A 17,855-nucleotide genomic window follows, 5' to 3' on the forward strand; every position below is an offset into this window, starting at 1 on the left:
TGTGTTTAGCTGCCCTCTCAATTTTGACCTCAGTTTGCATTTCAGATGTTTTCTAGGGTGATGTTTCACCAACTAGATTCTGAGAGCCTCTGGGGATTCCTAGTTATATTAGGAGTACTCAAGTTTACACAAATTGCCACTGCAAAAGTTTTATTTTTATAATGTTTGAAATTATAAAACAGTAGATATGAAAGACTACTTTGATTTTTTTTTTTGGGGGGGGCAATGATTTCTAAAGTTTCAGATTTGAGAGAGAGAGAGAAAGAGAGAGAGAGAGAGAGAGAGAGAGAGAGAGAGAGAGAGAGAGAGAGAAAAACATCCATCAGCTGCCTCCTGTACACGCCCTGACCAGGGATTGAACTCGAAACCTAAGATATGTGCCCTTACTGGGAATCGAACCCTCAACCTTTTTGGTGTACAGGACAATGCTTCAACCAACTGAGCCACCCAGTTAGGGCCTGATGATATGGTTTTAAAAGGATCTTTTTGGAAACAGGATGGAGAAGATCCTGGAAGATAAATGGAGGATAGGAAAGAGGAAAAAATAGCAAGCTCACCACTCTGTAGTTAGGAAAAGTTTTTTCCATTTAATACTAGACTTTTAAGGATTTGAGATGCAAGCTTTTTATGCAATTACATCCAATGTTAAAATTGGTAATACATAATTTACAAAGATTAACATCAAAACAATCATCTATTTAGATATGCTTTTGTAAAAAGGAAATATATTAGCAGCATTTATATTTTCCGCAATCACACAGCCTACAGACATGCAGACTAACTGTATCTATTTGCAGTGATGTAGTGCTTTGCCCCGCATTTCAAACACCAAAACCCACCTGGCAGCTAGGGGGATCTTTTTATATCGTTATTATAAAATAACTGAAAAATAAAAAAAGGCATTAATCTCTACACAAGTAAGAAAAAAACAAGTTTTTGCACTTACCTAACATTTGATTGTCTAAAAAACATTTCAGTTTTTAGTCTTTCAACAAAAGAAAGATAAAATGACAGAGCGTAGTGTCTTTTGCTTCTGTTCACACATATTACAAAGTTTTTTCTTTTTTTGACTTTTTTAAAATTTTAGTGTTTAACACTATTAAAGGAAATATTGAATTTTAAACTCTTTCTTGTAACTTTCCTGCTTTTGACTAAAAGGAGACTCCCAAAGTGCCCCTATCCCCCCCTCCCTCCCCCCCGGCTCCCTGAAATGAAAACCAAAAAAGAAACCACTCAAATGGGCTTGGACATGCGATGTTTCCAGCTCCACGCGTATCTTATACCCAGGTCTCTCAGTAATGTACAGTGCTTCTCTACAGTAAGAAAATACTCCAAATTATTTTCTTAATTCTCTTTTTTCTTTAATAAAATATTTATTCTGCTTTTTCTCTGCTCAAGGGGATCTTTGGCATCCCCGGTCTCTTTTGTTTATTCCTCAAGATTGACACAGAAAGAAGAAAAAGGAAAAAAGATTCAATGGAATGGAAGGTGGTCAATGTTTCTACCTAAACAAGTCAGAGTGTCGTCATCATAAGGGAAAATGTACAATTAGGACAGCATTGGTCCAGTATTAGAAAAAAGTAATGAGGACTGGTTTACTATTGTATTGCTTGCTAATCACGCAGCAGATATATATATATATATATATATACACACACACACACACATATATATATATACACACACACACGTGTGTGTATACACACACACACACACACACACACACACATATATACACATACAACTTGGCACATTTAAAAAACATTTTTTCTCTTATAAGAACATCTAAAACTTATATGCATATGTATGTCTGAGAAGACAACAAAGCAAAGCTTTTTAAATTTTATTTTTAAAGAGACATTATTGTCTGGTAACTTCTGGCCCAGAGAATGGGAAGGAAGGAAACACCCTGGATATCCCTCCTGATGATCAGGAGGGTGGAGGAAAGATGGAACTAGGGGTAGGGAGAATACACTGTCTCTTTAAGAGATAAAAATTGAAAACTGTACAATTAAGAAAACAAGAGTAGTGTTTTGAATTGATAATCTACACTCACAACAAATACTCTGATAGGTGAATACTGTTCAACAGTTTTGTAGTGATTTTTGTTTGGTGGGGGTTAGAGTTCATTTTTATATAGGTTTTAAAATGATTTTATTTTGAAATGAATCTTCATTCGCACAGCACAGCAGACACACACAAACCACAGTGCATAAACTGTACATGTGCTGGGGGGAGGCCTGGCCTCGTCAGAAAAAAATATGTTCGGCAGGTTAAAACGAAGATAATTCTAAGTACTGTGCCCTCTGACCCCATGGGGGCCTTCCCTATTCCATGATTCTATTTTGGGGAGTAGATGTAGGGAGAGGAGCAGCAGTTACAAGTGCTTTGAGTTATCAACTCATGTTTTACTTTGACATTGTTGGGCAAGAAAGGAGAAACTTTCCTCATCGGGGATCTGGAAAGAGGCCCCAGCTACTGTTTCTGTCTCAGGTCTCTGGGATAGCTCTTGGAGCCTACAGAAAGCAGATGGGGTAGGTGGTGGGGTTCCTGGCCCTACCCCTTTGGATTCTGAGTTATACCTGGGTATAGGAAGCAGCTTCTTAGCAGTGCTTGTGGGATCAGAGGATGACAGAAAAACCCAAGCTGGGAGAGGGGCAAGTGTTATAAAGTACCAAAAAGTTTTGGTCATCCTCAATGTGCTCTGCCTTCCTCCCTACGTTATTATTAACCTTCTGGATGAAGCCATGGAGAGGAAAACAAGTTAAATTGAACTGGTTAGACAGATCCCCTTCCTCTTCCTCTCTACAAGCTCCAAGGTTTATTAAGTACCTAATGTTAACGTCATGGCCCCATTCCCCTTGCTGGATGGACCCTTCCCACTCCTGTCTACACTCAGAGAACAGGAGGCAGGACTGTTAGCTCCACTGGATCTCAGATGCTTGAGGTTCTCATTCTTTGAGGTTCACTTTCGAAAGCTGCTTTCTGGGATAAACAGAGTACGCCTTCGCAGTTTCCTGCCTGATCCTTCCTCCAGCAAGTATGTCACATCGATGGCTGAAAACAGAACCAAGGAGGCTGGTCAAACACCACTGGCCTACTCCTTACGCCACATCCGAGCTCTCAGATCAGGGGACTTCAGTGATTGCTTTTCTGACCTATAAGCAATTTAGGCCGCCTCCAGCCAGGTGTAAAAGCTCGTCTCTAGGAAGGAGAGCATCTCACCTCCCACAGTTTCATTCCCCAAATATAACTAAAGGCAGGCCCATTAAAGAACTATACCACTTTCTTAGAATACATTCCATTCCGGACCAGTAGTTAGAAGTTGTTTTTTTTCATTCCATCTCTCTAATTTTCTATTTACCTTAAATCCTAGATTTTAGCCTGAGTCTTCTTACCATTTTTTCCAGGGATTTTGTCAAGGAGATTGAGCAAGATCTGGTTGAGTCGTTCCCGCTGGTTATGCCGTCGTTCTTCAGGGGTACAGGCTGACTGAGCTTCTTGACTACTCTCTTCTGTTTTTTTTCCGCCCTCACTGATTTCGGCAGTGGCCCCTTCCTGTTCTGGCTCCTCCAGGCTGGGCAGCTCGTTGGCTGCTTGCTCCTGACTGGCCAGAACTTCTTCAATCAAGGGCAGAGCATCGTCCTCCTGGCCCAAGTCTTTTAGGGGTGGCTTTGAGCGTTCAGACTTCCAGGACGATCTGCCAGAAGGATACGTGAACTTAGAGTAAGGCTGAGAAGGGCACTTGGGGTTGGATAGGGCATGAAGGGAAGAGACCTCAGGGTGGCTTGAGACCCTGAAGCCAAGCTGTTACAACCGTGGCTCAATAGGTCAGGAACTTGGCTCTGGTCTTTATTATTATTTGAACAAACAATTACTTTTCTCTGAAATTTAATTTTGATTTGTAAAGTTCAATTTTTCTTCTTTCTTTCAGAAATCCAACAAATTCATAAAATATACCAGAGCTGGTAAAATTGCTTAGCTAGTTCTGAATGCTTCATGAGTATAGAAAGAAGTATGGTACAACTTTGTAGTCCAACTACAGTAAGTATTTAAATGAAGTTTTTACTTTTCCTAAACTTTTTCACATCTATTATCCAGCATTTTTTCCCTTAGGGTAAGCTACTGAAGTAGGTAAAGCAGTTGCTATGCCACCATTCAACAGAAAAAGAAGACAAGACTTTTGTGCTCTTTTTCTAAGAATATCCATTACATACAAAGCAAACATAAATAAAAATTACAAACTCAAACTGTTCAGCTAAAACTGTGCCTTGACAATGGTCTTAAAAGTTGATAAACTTTGGAGTAATGGGCAAAGCTTGCAGATATCTAAAAAAGAGACTTTTCTTAATCTGTATGGAGTTCTGTTCCAAATTCTCTTCTTCTCTATCTGTAATCCTTGCAAAATCTCCCTTTCTGCCCTTACTGTTGGCCCAACATTGGGCTACTCTGTCAGAGAACCCCCAATCTTAGGGGTTGTTGGTAAAAACCCCTTAGGCTCTTCATATCCCTATGGGACTCACCGTCCTCCGTTCCTCTTGTAGTTGTCTGGGACATAATGAGGCTGCAGAAAAGAAAAGGAAGCAGTGAGTGTACACTAGAAGCTGACAAAGCTGGATCATACGATCTGGGGCTAACTCACGATAGAGAGGTGAGGAGGTAAAGGAAGAAAAAAAATGGGTCTGAAGCCCTTACGAGCTGGGTGACTATGTTTTAAAGTCAGAAGTTCAGTACTTCTATTAATCTGTAGACCGCTAGGCTCACGGTTCTTTTTGCCCCATCCCAACTTTTAAGCAGTTAAGGTTGGGGTTTCAAAGCTAATCAGTGAGCTGCTGTCTGAGCAAGAAGGACCAGAGAAATCTAGATGAGAGGCAGGGTAGAAAGAATATAAAATAAATACTGTTTAGAGAAATATGAAATTAATAATAGAAAAAACAGGGACATAAAGGTTTGCTTTCTGGCTAGATTACCTCTAAGCACCCCAGGATGACAGCTATGAATTTTGACAGGCCCAATTGCAAGAAGACAGAAGGATGAGAAGAGCTAATCCAGGGTTTCATTATAGCAAATAGATGAATGGGTGACCAAAATCTTTATGGAATGATGAATGGCATAAAATAATCAGAGGATGCCCTGACTGGTTTGGCTCAGTGGGTAGAGCATCGGCCTGTGGACTGAAGGGTCCCAGGTTCGATTCCGGTCAAGGGCATGTACGTTGGTTGTGGGCACATCCCCAGTGGGAGGTGTGCAGGAGGCAGCTGATCGATGTTTCTCTCTCATCGATGTTTCTAACTCTCTGTCCCTCTCCCTTCCTCTCTGTAAAAAAAAATCAATAAAATATATTTAAAAAAAAAATAATCAGAGGAGTATGTTCACAACAATTTAAAAGAAAAAATACAATAAAAAAAAGGCTGATAATAAAAATGCTAACAGTAGTTATTTTCTGGGTAGTGGGATAATACAGTCAGTCATGTGCTGCTTAATGACTGGAAATGCATGGTTAAGTCATTTTGTTGTTGTGTGAACATCACAGAGTGCCCTTACACAAATAGGTTTAGCCTATTACATACATAGGCTGTATGGTATAGCCCCGTGGTAGGCAAACTGCGGCCCACGAGCCACATGCGGCTTTTTGGCCCCTTGAGTGTGGCTCTTCCTAAGCCTTAGGAGTACCCTAATTAAGTTAATAACAATGTACCTACCTATATAGTTTAAGTTTAAAAAATTTGGCTCTCAAAAGAAATTTCAATCATTGTACTGTTGATATTGGCTCTGTTGACTAATGAGTTTGCCAACCACTGGGCTAGCCTATTGCTCCTGGATATAAGCCTATATAGCAGCATGTTACTATACTGAATACTGTAGGCAACTGTAACACAATGGTATTTGTATATGTAAACATAGAAAAGTTACAGTCAAATACAGTGTAAAATATTAAAAAATGGTACACCTGTATAGTGTACTTACAATGAATAGAGACTGCAGGCCTGGCAGTTGCTCTGGGTGAGTTAGTGACTGAATGGGGAGTGAATGTGAAGGCCTAGAACATTATTGTAAACTATTGTTTTATAAACACTACACTTTACACTTAGGCTATACCAAGCTTATAAAACAACACAAAGTTTAAATCAAGCATGAGAAAATGATGCAATAAAAATGTAAACATGAGATGAGTGAGGCTGCTGCTGGTATAACATGGGATACTGTTTACAGCAATTTTTTAAAAAATAAGCAGAAACAGTACACTTTAAAATAACTATAAAAGTGCAATAAATACATAAACCAGTAACAGTCATTTATCATTATCAAGTATTATGTACTGTATACAATTGTATGTGCTATACTTTTATATGAATGGCAGCACAGTAGGTTTGTTTACACTAGCATCACCACAAACATCTGAGCAATGCATTGAGCTATGATGCTCCAGTGTCACTAGATGACAGAACATTTTCAGCTTCATTATAATCTTATGGGGCCATCACTGTTATGTAGTGCATGGTTCTATGTATTTTTAAAATTTATTGATTGATTTTAGAGACAGAAAGGTAGGGAGAGAAGGAGAGGGAGAGAAGAAGAGGGAAAAGAAGAGAGAGGGAGGGAGGGAGGGAGGGAGGGAGGGAGGGAGAGAGAGAGAGAGAGAGAGAGAGAGAGAGAGAGAGAGAGAGAGAGAGAAACACTGATTTGTTGTTCCACTTATCTATGCATTCATTGGTTGCTGCTTCTTTTTCTTTTTGTTACTCCTCACCCCAGGATATTTTCCCACTGATTTTTACGGAGAGTGGTAGAGGGAAAGACAGACAACACATTGATTGGTTGCCTCCTGCACAAGCCCTGACCAAGGCCCAGGCTGGGGAGGAGCCTGCATCATTGGTTGCTTCTTGTATGTGCCCTGACCGGAGATTGAACTGGCAACCTCAGGGTATTGGGATGACCCTCTAACCCAGGGGTCCTCAAACTACGGCCCGCAGGCCACATGCAAATACAAATATTGTATTTGTTCCCGTTTTGTCTTTTTACTTCAAAATAAGATATGTGCAGTGTGCATAGGAATTTGTTCATAGTTTTTTTTTAAACTATAGTCCGGCCCTCCAACGGTCTGAGGGACAGTGAACTGGCCCCCTGTTTAAAAAGTTTGAGGACCCCTGCTCTAACCAACTGAGCTACTTGGCCAGAGCTTATAATTTTTCTTCTTAATGCTTTGTACTTTAAAATTTTTATATAATGATGCCTTACATTTTAAATACAGGGACAAAAAGGAAAAGCACTGAATACTTTTCACAAAAGGTTTCTCAGCGTTCTTGATTCTACTTGCTTCTTAAAATTATGGATGTGAAAAACCAAAAAAAAAAAAACCTACAATATGGGGCTCAAGGGCAAAGATTAGATTAAAGAGTTGAGAGAGAAAAAAGAGAAAAAAACGACTAATGTGTAATCAGGAAATAAAAAATTTCCTGAGACACAGCTCATGCCAGGAAATGCAGAATAAATGTATTTATGCTGCTCAAACATCCCAAACAGAAATAAAGATTTCCAGAGTGTGGGATGGAAACAGGATGCCACTTGAGAATTCTTACTCTGTGAATTCCATGTATGAACTACATTGTCCTGACATGTACAATTAGGAGAGAAAGGAGACTTACAGAGAAATCTCTTTTGGGAGTGAGCTTCTTGGGGAAGTGATCAAAGGCATAGGGTTTGGTGCAGACAGGATAGCGGTTCCGGTGGATCTTGTAAAACAGGTGTGCTGACTTGTCAAGCCGATAATCACAGATGTACACATCTTGCTCCTTCACTCCTTTGGGTCTTCCTATGGGTCCAAACACTGTTAAATAACCCTATTTCCCTTCTCTCCCCGAGCTGCCCAGAGACTACCCCATACCACTGAGAGAGCAGTTAGACTCTTTAAGAGGGAAACACTGCATCTATTACTAAGCATTTGGTGACTGCAGGAGAAAGGAGAATTCTCAGACACTAGCAACAAGAAAGGAAAAAGGGTGTCTAGCATGTTGGGGATACTATAGGATGGAAAGAAACCAGAAATGTAGATAAAGTGCTGCAGGGATTTTTGAAGAAAGATTTGGAGGAAAAACAGAGCAGAATATGGGGAAGTTATGGGAAAAGAAAGGCAGTACAAATAAGGAAAGCACATCTGGCAATGAACACTTTATCCCACAAATACTAACAAAGTGCTAACTATACAGTATTACAGAAAAAAAAAATAAAAAAGAGAATTGACATTATTCAATACCAAGCACTAGGTAAAAGAAAGAAAAAAAATACAGTCTAGCTCTCTGACTAGCCTTGGACAATCTTTTATGAAACAGAGACGATAGGAGGTGATTTCTGACGTTGCCCGGACCCCTTACCTTTACAGTACGTGTAGAGGTCCAGCACGCAGCAGGTCCCCACCACGGCCTCCAGGGGGATGATCTCGTAGAGCGGCACCCGGAACAGCTCGTTGTGGTAGAACCGACGGGACGGAGAGTGGTGGGTTTCATGGGGCCGGAAGTAATGGTGGCCAAAGGCAAACCGTTCCTCTCTAAAAACAGAAAAAGAGAAGAGAGAGGTTTAGCTGGTTAGCAAGATCCTGGTGCTTATTCAGCTCTGTGCAGGTTGGGCACAGCTGGAAGAAAAGAGATAAGTCCTCCACACATACTTTTCATTCTTCCAAAGCTTCTCAATTCGGAAGATGTCAAGTTTATCTCTGTTAATGTGAGATAACAGTCGATAGGACTGACGGACTGGGTGGCCATCAGGCGTGCGCCGACTATCCCTCATCAGATATACACAGTCACCTAGGAAGGCAGAGAACACAGGAGGTTAAAATCATTTCTGCATCAATTCTGTTAGGCTTCCATTGGTCTGGCTCCAGGTCTACATAGAAAGAAGTTAAAATCTAAAACAATAAATTCAACCAGCAGTCTAATGGTGATAATCAACTCTAGACTATGAGAATGAGCTGAGGGAGGTCTTCCATCTTTTAGAATCCTACACGTCCTTTCTAGTCTTATAATTAGCTTTATAAGACCCTGTTCTCGCCACATTAGTTTTATCTGGTGGAGGGGAAGTGCATGTAAGCCTAAGGACTGAAAGATATAAAAACCTTTATTCCACTGCTACTAATGGTCATATGGAGACAATGACTATTATGCAGACAGCTGACACCTCCTACTATTCAGAAAGGTCTGCTTTGACGTAGGGTCAGCTCCCGTGTACGCACCTTGACGAAGAAGCAAGTCATCTCGGAGCAAACAGATGAAGTAGACACATCCAGGCTGGGCATAGTGGGGCCGAGGAATCATGGGTACCTCCTGATAAGAGCACAAAGCCAATGGATAAGGGCTGGGCCTACTACATCCAGCCTGCTGATCTCTATTCAAGAGGCAGATAACTAAAACTAAGAATTCCCAACCAAGTAAAATTTACTGTTTAGTCATTTCAATACATCACAGATATATAATAAAAGATGAAAGCAACTGGGAAAATGAAGGTAGAGGACAAAACGGACAGGCTAAGTACCCCAAACTATATGCTATGAAGCACTAATTGTGTGGTGGTTCTGTACCATCTAGAGAGCATTTGAAGGGGAACTTGGTCACAACAACTGGGGGAGGTTATTATAGTATTTAGTGCCCAAGGGCCATGGAAGCCAAATATTCTGCAATGCATCCCTCACAACAAAGAACTCTCTACTCAAAATAACACCAGCACCACTGTTAAAAAAAAATATCACAGACATAAATATGGCAGAGCTAAGACCAAAAGCCCATATAATAACTTGGGCAAATTAATCGACAGTCTTTCCTGGAGTGCTTGGCTAAGGCTAACCTTTGCTGACTCTGAGTCCAGTGCTTTTTTCATTTAAACACTGCCTAACACAAGTGGTATTTAGAGTACTCAAGTTTTGGACTTTATAAGCTACTTCTTTTATAAATAGCTGATTGTTGATAAAAACCATAGTTTTGCCTGGCTGGTGTGACTCAGTGGTTGAGTATCGACCCATGCACCAAGAGATCCCAGGTTTGATTCTGGATCAGGGCACATGGTTGCGGGCTCGAACCCCAGTAGGGGGCGTGCAAAAGACAGCCTATCGATGTTTCTCTCTAATTGATGTTTCTATCTCTCCCTCTCCTTTCCTCTCTCTCTAAAAATCAATAAAAACAAATGCATACACACAAAAACCCACCATAGTGTTATAGAGTACCATTCCTTCCATATATTTCTAGCTACTTTATTTTCTCTGATCCCACTCCTAAGAAAGGAAGGGCAGAATTATTACTCTCAATGTAAAGTATAAGAAACTGAGGCTGCCCTAGCCGGTTTGGCTCAGTGGATAGAGCATCGGCCTGTGGACTGAAGGGTCCCAGGTTTGATTCTGGCCAAGGGCACATGCCCGGGTTGTGGGCTCGATCCCCAGTAGGGGGCGTGCAGGAGGCAGCCGATCAATGATTCTCTCTCATCATTGATGTTTCTATCTCTCTCTCCCTCTCCCTTCCTCTCTAAAATCAATAAATAAATATATTAAAAAAAAAGAAAAGAAACTGAGGCTCAGAGGTTGAGTGACTTATCAAAGGAAATTCAGTACATTAGGAGCAGGGTTGATAAAATATCATACACTACATCTCCTACTTTTAGATCAGAGTATTATCAGAGGGCCGCTTACTCTGTCCACAGGCCTTGGGTCACACTGCTCACAAAGGTAGTGCTCCACATCTGAGTTCAATCCCATGCAATCACAGTGCTGCCACACCTGTAGGGAAAAAGTACAGTTGGGGGGACAGGGTGTCTCAGACTTACTGAGAGAAGTCCTGGGTGCTAAGATATAAATATTTAACAAATAGGAGAGGCTAAAGTAAAACAGGAATGAACTAAGGGATAAGTATGCAAAACATTAGAGATGAATGATAAAATAGGGGAAAAAGAGTAAGGACTCTTCTGAACACAAGTATACAGATTGGTTCACAATATATAGATCTGTGCAAATAAAATGGGAAGATGGATAGAAAATGGGAGAATGAGCACAGTACCAAACTATTATTTACTAAATAACATATATCAATGATATAGTTATTGTGAAAGGCTTTGCAGTTACAAAATATTTTTACTTATCTTTAATTATATTCTCCCAACAATCCTATGTGTCACGCATAGCTCCATTTTCCCTAAGATAACAAGTTCAGTAAATTGGAATACTAAGGTTCAAATCCAGGCCTTCACTTCTTCGTCAGGAGCTCTATAAACTACATTCCATCTGTATGAATGTTATACAGAGTGCAGTACCTCTAAAGTTTTGCAAGGTAAAGCACTATCCTAAATACCATCATTCTTCTTGATCCAAGACATGTATAGTGGGAAGTGGGCAGAAAGAATGGGAGGCAGGAAAAGGGAAGGATAAAATGAAAGAGACAGATACATAAAAGGAGAAAAGCAATACGGTGAACAGTGGGGGCAACAGAAACCAAGACAAAGTTAAAGTTCATAAAAAGCTGCCAAGCCGCAAGAGGCACGGGCAGCTTCTTTGAATATGGCCACCATGGTCATCAGGACTGGGTTTCTGCTTCACCTCGACCCTCACCATGCACTTGTCACACTGGATCATGAGGCCTTCGTCCTTGTAGAGGCCACAGATACAGCGGATAACATCATCATCCTTCTCATGCCCATTCTCCTTTTCAGAGACTGAGGTCTCACTGCTGTCTGCCTCACTTGCTGTTTCTCCAACAATCTCATCAATTTGGGCTGATGCCTCATGCCGGGCGTTATAATAGGCTTTTCGTAGGCGGCAAACATCTCTTCCAATTGGGGATTTACGCCCGTAGTACTTCTGAAGAAAGCAGAAGAAAGAATTCATGTTTGGTCTTCTCAATGTGGCTTAAAAATATACTTGAAGAGGTAGCAGGATTTTCTTTATCCTCCCATTTTGGTTAACAGAATTTCAATACCATCAAATATAGTGCCAGGCATTTGAAAACAACTTAAACTAAACTAAAATGAATTAACATTAGAATCTGCATGGTAATTTTTCCATTTTTTCTATTGCTCTGTCATTCAACTCCTTTACTGTCCACTTGATAAACTACACAGTGACCATGAAATATGAATTAATGTCACAAGAATAATGTTGTGGAGAAGCTCTTGATTTACCTTTGTCTTGCAGATATTAGGGACAGAGCTATAAGCTTTAAATATATATATGAAAGCTGGGTTTCAGTAAAAAGCATGTTATAATTCAGGATTGCCCTAATCACCCACTTGTCTGGTTTTCTTTCTCATTTCTTGTCTTCAACCTCAATTCTTCCTTCATCTAGTAACCTTTATTAAAAAATTTCAATAAGTGTAAATGTTTTATTTATTTTTAAAATTTTATTTATTGTTTAAAGTATTACAAATAGAAGTACATAATCTAGTAGCCTTTTATCCTTCAAATACCTCTTCAAGGTATTTCAAAATCACGGAATAATTTCCTCTTCTATGTACCATACAGTATTCCATCCTCTCCTTTAAATCAGTTTAAAATCACATTTTCTCTAATAAGCTTCATCTAGTCTTTTTTTTCTTTAATTGTTGACAGTATTACAGATGTCCTCCATTCCCCCCTTCTTAACCTCCTTAGCCAGCCCCCAAAGCTTCACCTATTCTAAAATGTATTCACATAGTACCCCTCAATTCCATTCTTAAGATACATTTACAACTATTTACCTATAATACTTCTGTGTATTTCACATATACTTATTGTTTTGAGGAAAGAAACTGTGGATACAATTTAAATGTAGTAAAATGTCCATATTATGTAAATATAAAGGTTTAATACTTAATTAGGTTTTTACAAAACTGTTTTTTTTTGCGAGTATGACTTAATTTCCATTTTAATGTCTTTATTATACAAGATTCTATAATATTTAGTACCATGTATCTTTACCCTAAGGGTACTCAAAAAAATTACTGGCTTTCTTAACCAGAAATATGAAGGTTTATAGAAGAGGGTAAAAATCTTAAAATTCCCAGAATAGTTCTTCAGAACAAACTTCTAAAATCTGTGTTTGAAGTCAGTGAGAAATACCTCAGCATTCCGAAAGACTTTGAGCATGTCAGCATCAAAAGCCTCCACTGTTTTATAATAACCAATGAGGATCTGCTTCTCTATGGTAGAAAGATCTAGGGGATCAGATATCTTCTCATAATAATCAGCATTCCTAGAACATAAAGCCAGGTGTCAATCTGGTATACTTGGTACTTTAAAAAGAAATACAGATGATTCCCACATATGTGAACTTACTTCTTCTTTGGGGGGAGGTTCAAAAGTGGTGCTGCCAATGCTTGTCGGGAAGAATCTGCAAAAGAATACAAGGTTTAGTAGAAGGGCTAAATGATACAAGGGAGACAAGTATTAACTCAAATGAAAAAGTAGAATCCTCAAAATTAACAGTTAGAAAAAAATTTAAGTTCTTTTTGAGGGCTATGACAAATGCAAATATTTTTTAGAAATGGGGGTAAAGGCAGGGATCAGAAGATACTTTCAGAATTACTTGGAATATAAAAGCTATAGCATATATGCTTGAAATGTTAGATCCGTAAGGAGAAACGTTAGATGGGTAATGAGAAAAATTTTCATTGAACAATGAGAGATGGGAACTTATTCGGGTAGCTAGGCTGCTTAGTGCAAATTTCAGCTCAATCTATATTATAAAAAGGCCTGTGGCCCTAATGCCATAAGACCAAAGACCGGTGTGGGTGGGCGGGGCTGCGAGTGTGGCGGAGGGTGGTGGGCTCGCGGGTGGGCAGGGCCACGCGATTTCGTGCGCTGGGCTTCTAGTAAATTATATTACAGCAAAGATCACCTCATTCAAAAATGTCTTCTAGTTCTCTGTTGGTTTGGATTTAATTAAATTCCAGATAATGGATAATTTAGTACTGTAAATATTTTCTGGAATCCTTTTGTTCATAATAGTTACTTTGTATTACAAAAACAGAAGTCATGCTGTGGGGCTACTTCTCATTGCTACCTTATTTCCTTTCTAGCAACTTACAATATATATAGAAAAAAGCCTGTTGTTTCATACCCAGAATGTAATGGACAATAGATGTACTACAGTTTTACATTAGACCAGATGGGGCTGGTTGAAAATTAAGACTGTGACCTTTTGGGATAACAAACAAGCTACTCAAATATGAAGAAAAGTACAGAAAGAAGAAAAAAAAATTCTCCAGAATTTATTTATTTGTTAATCCTCAATTGAGAATATTTTTCCATTGAAAGTGGAAGGAAGGGGGAGAGACACAGGGAGAGAAACGTTGATGTGACAGAGACATACTGATTGGTTGCCAGGGCCAGGGATCAAGCCTGCAACTGAGGTACGTGCCCTTGACTGGAATTGAACCCGCAGGCTGATGCTCTATCCACTGAACAAAACAGGCCAGGGTCAGAATTTAGGGAAGAGAAGACCAGCCAAAATTGATAGCAAAAGCTGCAATTATTTGTTAAAATCTTTTATTTTAAATATCTCCAAATTTTCTGGTCATAAAAAGGCATGTACATTACCAAACTCCCTACCCAAATTAAAATCTCTCCTTCCCCACCCTTACCCCCAACACATATCCAAAAGATGTGTCTTGAAAAAGAAACGGGGTAGGGTAAAGATATTTGCATGGAAACACCATAAAAAATATTTTTTATTGATTTCAGAGAGGCAAGGAGAGGGAGATAAAAACATCAATTAAGAAAGAATCATTGATTGGCTGCCCCCTGCATGCCCCACATTGAAGATCGAGCCCACAACCTGGGCATGTGCCATGACCAGGATTTGAACCGTGACCTCCTGGTTCATAGGTCTATGCTAAACCACTGAGCCACGCTGGCTGAGCTGAAAACACTCTTGAAGTAATTTTTTTGTAACTTTAGGTCTTTATTCTTTCTTTTTTTCAACTTTTGTTTTTTAAAGGGAACTCTTTTTTTTTAAATATTTTTTTTTTCTTACTGATTTCAGAGAGGAAGGGAGAGGTTGAGAGAGATAGAAACATCTATGAGAGAGAATCATTGATCGGCTGCCTCCTGCACGCCCCCCTACTGAGGATCAAGCCCACAACCTGGGCATGTGCCCTTGACCGGAATCAAACCCGAGATCTTTCAGTCCACAGGCTGATGCTCTATCCACTGAGTCAAACCAGCTAGGGCTAGATCTTTTTTCTTGATGTAGGGCCTGTAATCCCTCCAAAATATATGCAAAATTATGTACATGCATTTTTTCTAGGGAAAGAGTGCATAGCTTTTCTGAGATTCTCTGAATATCAGAAAATCAAATATCTGTCAATCAAAAAAGGTTAAGAACCACTGACGCCATATGTTCATACTTTTTTCTTATATTACTACTAGAGGCCCGGTGCACGAAATTCATGCACAGGGTGTGTGTGTGTGTGTGTGTGTGTGTGTGTGTGTGTGGTCCCTCAGCCTGGCCTGCACCCTCTGGCAATCCGGGGCCACTTGGGGGATGTCCGACTGCCTGTTTAGGCCCAATCTCACAGGGATCCCTGTGGGATCGGGCCTAAACCGGCAGTCGGACATCCCTCTTCCAATCTGGGACCGCTGGCCCCTAACCGCTCGCCTGCCTGCCTCCTGCTTGCCTCCTGCCTGCCTGATTGCCCCAACCGCTTCTGCCTCAGCCCCCGTCGTGGCTTCGGACCAAGGTCGGTCAGCTGTCTGGTCTAATTAGCATATTAAGCTTTTATTATTATAGATGTCACTGCTTCATTCAGGAATTTTTTTTTAAAAAATATATTTCATTGATTTTTCACAGAGAGGAAGGGAGAGGGATAGAGAGTTAGAAACACTGATGAGAGAGAAGCATCGATCAGTTGCCTCCTGCACACCACCTACTGGTAATGTGCCCGCAACCAAGGTACATGCCCTTGACTGGAATCGAACCTGGGACCCTTTAGTCCGCAGGCCGAGGCTCTATCCACTGAACTAAACCAGTTAGGGCATTCAGGAAAATTTTATCCAAGACAGAGACCTGCTTCTTTCTATACTGTAGCTAAAAAAATGTGATTTCTAAATATAATACTTATGGTAAATCTAATAAATAGAAAAGAATTGACTTATAAGATCTAGGGATTTAAAAACAACAATTCCCAAAGACTATAATCAGTCCTGTAATTCTATACTCTGACAAAACGAAGAGCTAAATAAACCTCCTAATTTCCTAATCCTAAACTGTCACTTGTTCTTGGATGTCTCAAGTGAGGATAAATGGTATGACTTTTAGAAAAAGCTAAGAAGAATGAATTTGGGGTGGATATGGTCACCTTTATAAGAGATGATACCATCACAGATCTCTTTGAAGATCTGAGCGAGGCGGGCTGCTCGAGCCACTTCAATGTTTTCCTCTGCAGCTGCCAGCCGTCTTGTTCGAACAGATCGGGCTGTCTGCAGAGCGGAGAACTGGGTCATGAAGACGTCTGGAAGAATAAAGTGAAAATTAGCTTCAGGAAAAGAGGAGCTCTACATGGCTTTTTCTCCCCCAATGACTTTCTGCCCTTTGCTCAATTTTTGTTGAAGTGATTAGTTGAAGTCATAGAGTTCTTTCTCTCTTTCTTACAGGAAAATCAGAAAACAATGAAGTTTACCAGAGAGACAGATGCTGCAAGTTAGAGAGAGCTTATTTTAGTAGCCAAATGCTACATAGTGTAGTAGCTGAAAGTCTGAGCTTCAAAATGAGTCTGTGTTTTTACTGTGGCTTCTCTACTTATTAGATTTTGATCTTGGGCAAGTTACTTAAATGCTCTGTATCTCAGTTCCTTAACTGTAAAATAGGACTAGTGGTAGTATTTTCCTCATGAAGTAATTATGCAGATGAAATAAACATCTTTTTAATGTGTCTAGCTCAGTGCCTGACCTATAAAAGACTCAGGAAATTATTATTATTACCAGACGATTTGAACTAACTGAATTGTAAACTTAGAGAATTTATGCCAATCAAATCACTGAGAGGATAGAAGATTTTGGGCAAATTTCTATCTAGTCCCTAGCTCAGCATATTCCCTCATGCACAATGCAGAATGCCTGTATTTTCTGAGGGAAATAAAATAATAAGAGCATGAGCTTTTGAACACTATTTTCAGTTAGAAAGAGTATTTAGACATGCCAATTTCTCTTCTTTGAATCTGCTCTGGATAATAAATCTGCATCAGGAATGCTATTACATTATTCACTCATGAAGGTTAGAAAAAGGAAATCTGATGGTCTGTGTATATAATGCTGGTCTAAATGTGGGGGGCAAAAAGTCTTCAAATTAACACTGGTGTCATTTTCCTCTGCATCAGTCATCACTATTTACCCTGTCTGCAAGGTATTTTCCAGGTAGGAAAGAAGACAAAGGACCCACTACCTATATCTCATGTCTAGTGACTTCCAGGCTGTAGGTGATGTCTGGGAGGTGGTGGAAGGGGGTTTCTTCCTATTTCCCAAAGTAGAAACAGGAAGGTGGAGAGCTGGAGGGATAGGTTATTGCTGATTGGTGTTAATATGCTTGGATCTTAACTTTTTTGGAACAGACCAAAAGGAATTTTTGAATAGACTGTTTGTTTGAAAGTAACTAGTGTAATCACTTTGAAATAACCTTTTGGAATTAGCAGAAACTTTTCTAGTCCTTACCAGATTTGATGTTCCCATCATCTCGGCAGATGCCATTCCAGCGGGTATATAATGATGCTGAGTGAATATTATCACTGGTGTGCTTTACTTCCTCCTGTTTCTGCCGAATCTTCTCCCAGTTTCTGACCAGGAACACATGATGCTTTAATACAAAATTCCTGCAAGGAAAGAACAAAATAGTCCTTTTATTCATTCATTCAATAAG

At 39.8% G+C, this 17,855-nt stretch overlaps 1 protein-coding gene across 1 annotated transcript in view; it reads right to left on the reverse strand.

Moving 5' to 3' along the window:
* Nucleotides 1–1,827: 1,827 nt before the first annotated feature.
* Nucleotides 1,828–17,855, reverse strand: part of ASH1L (ASH1 like histone lysine methyltransferase) — a 99,801-nt gene continuing 83,773 nt past the window's right edge. The window contains exons 15-27 of the mRNA XM_081112211.1: nt 17,651–17,808; nt 16,303–16,455; nt 13,280–13,334; nt 13,064–13,196; nt 11,579–11,827; nt 10,667–10,753; nt 9,224–9,314; nt 8,660–8,798; nt 8,370–8,542; nt 7,644–7,810; nt 4,524–4,564; nt 3,399–3,700; nt 1,828–3,057 (exon numbers count right to left, since the gene is read on the reverse strand). Of these exons, the coding sequence (XP_080968337.1) occupies nt 2,966–3,057; nt 3,399–3,700; nt 4,524–4,564; nt 7,644–7,810; nt 8,370–8,542; nt 8,660–8,798; nt 9,224–9,314; nt 10,667–10,753; nt 11,579–11,827; nt 13,064–13,196; nt 13,280–13,334; nt 16,303–16,455; nt 17,651–17,808 (1,840 nt within the window). The 3' untranslated portion in view covers nt 1,828–2,965. The remainder of the gene's footprint in view (nt 3,058–3,398; nt 3,701–4,523; nt 4,565–7,643; nt 7,811–8,369; nt 8,543–8,659; nt 8,799–9,223; nt 9,315–10,666; nt 10,754–11,578; nt 11,828–13,063; nt 13,197–13,279; nt 13,335–16,302; nt 16,456–17,650; nt 17,809–17,855) is intronic.

Source organism: Myotis nattereri (assembly GCF_964212035.1).
Source record: "Myotis nattereri genome assembly, chromosome: 18".
Lineage (NCBI taxonomy): Eukaryota > Metazoa > Chordata > Mammalia > Chiroptera > Vespertilionidae > Myotis > Myotis nattereri.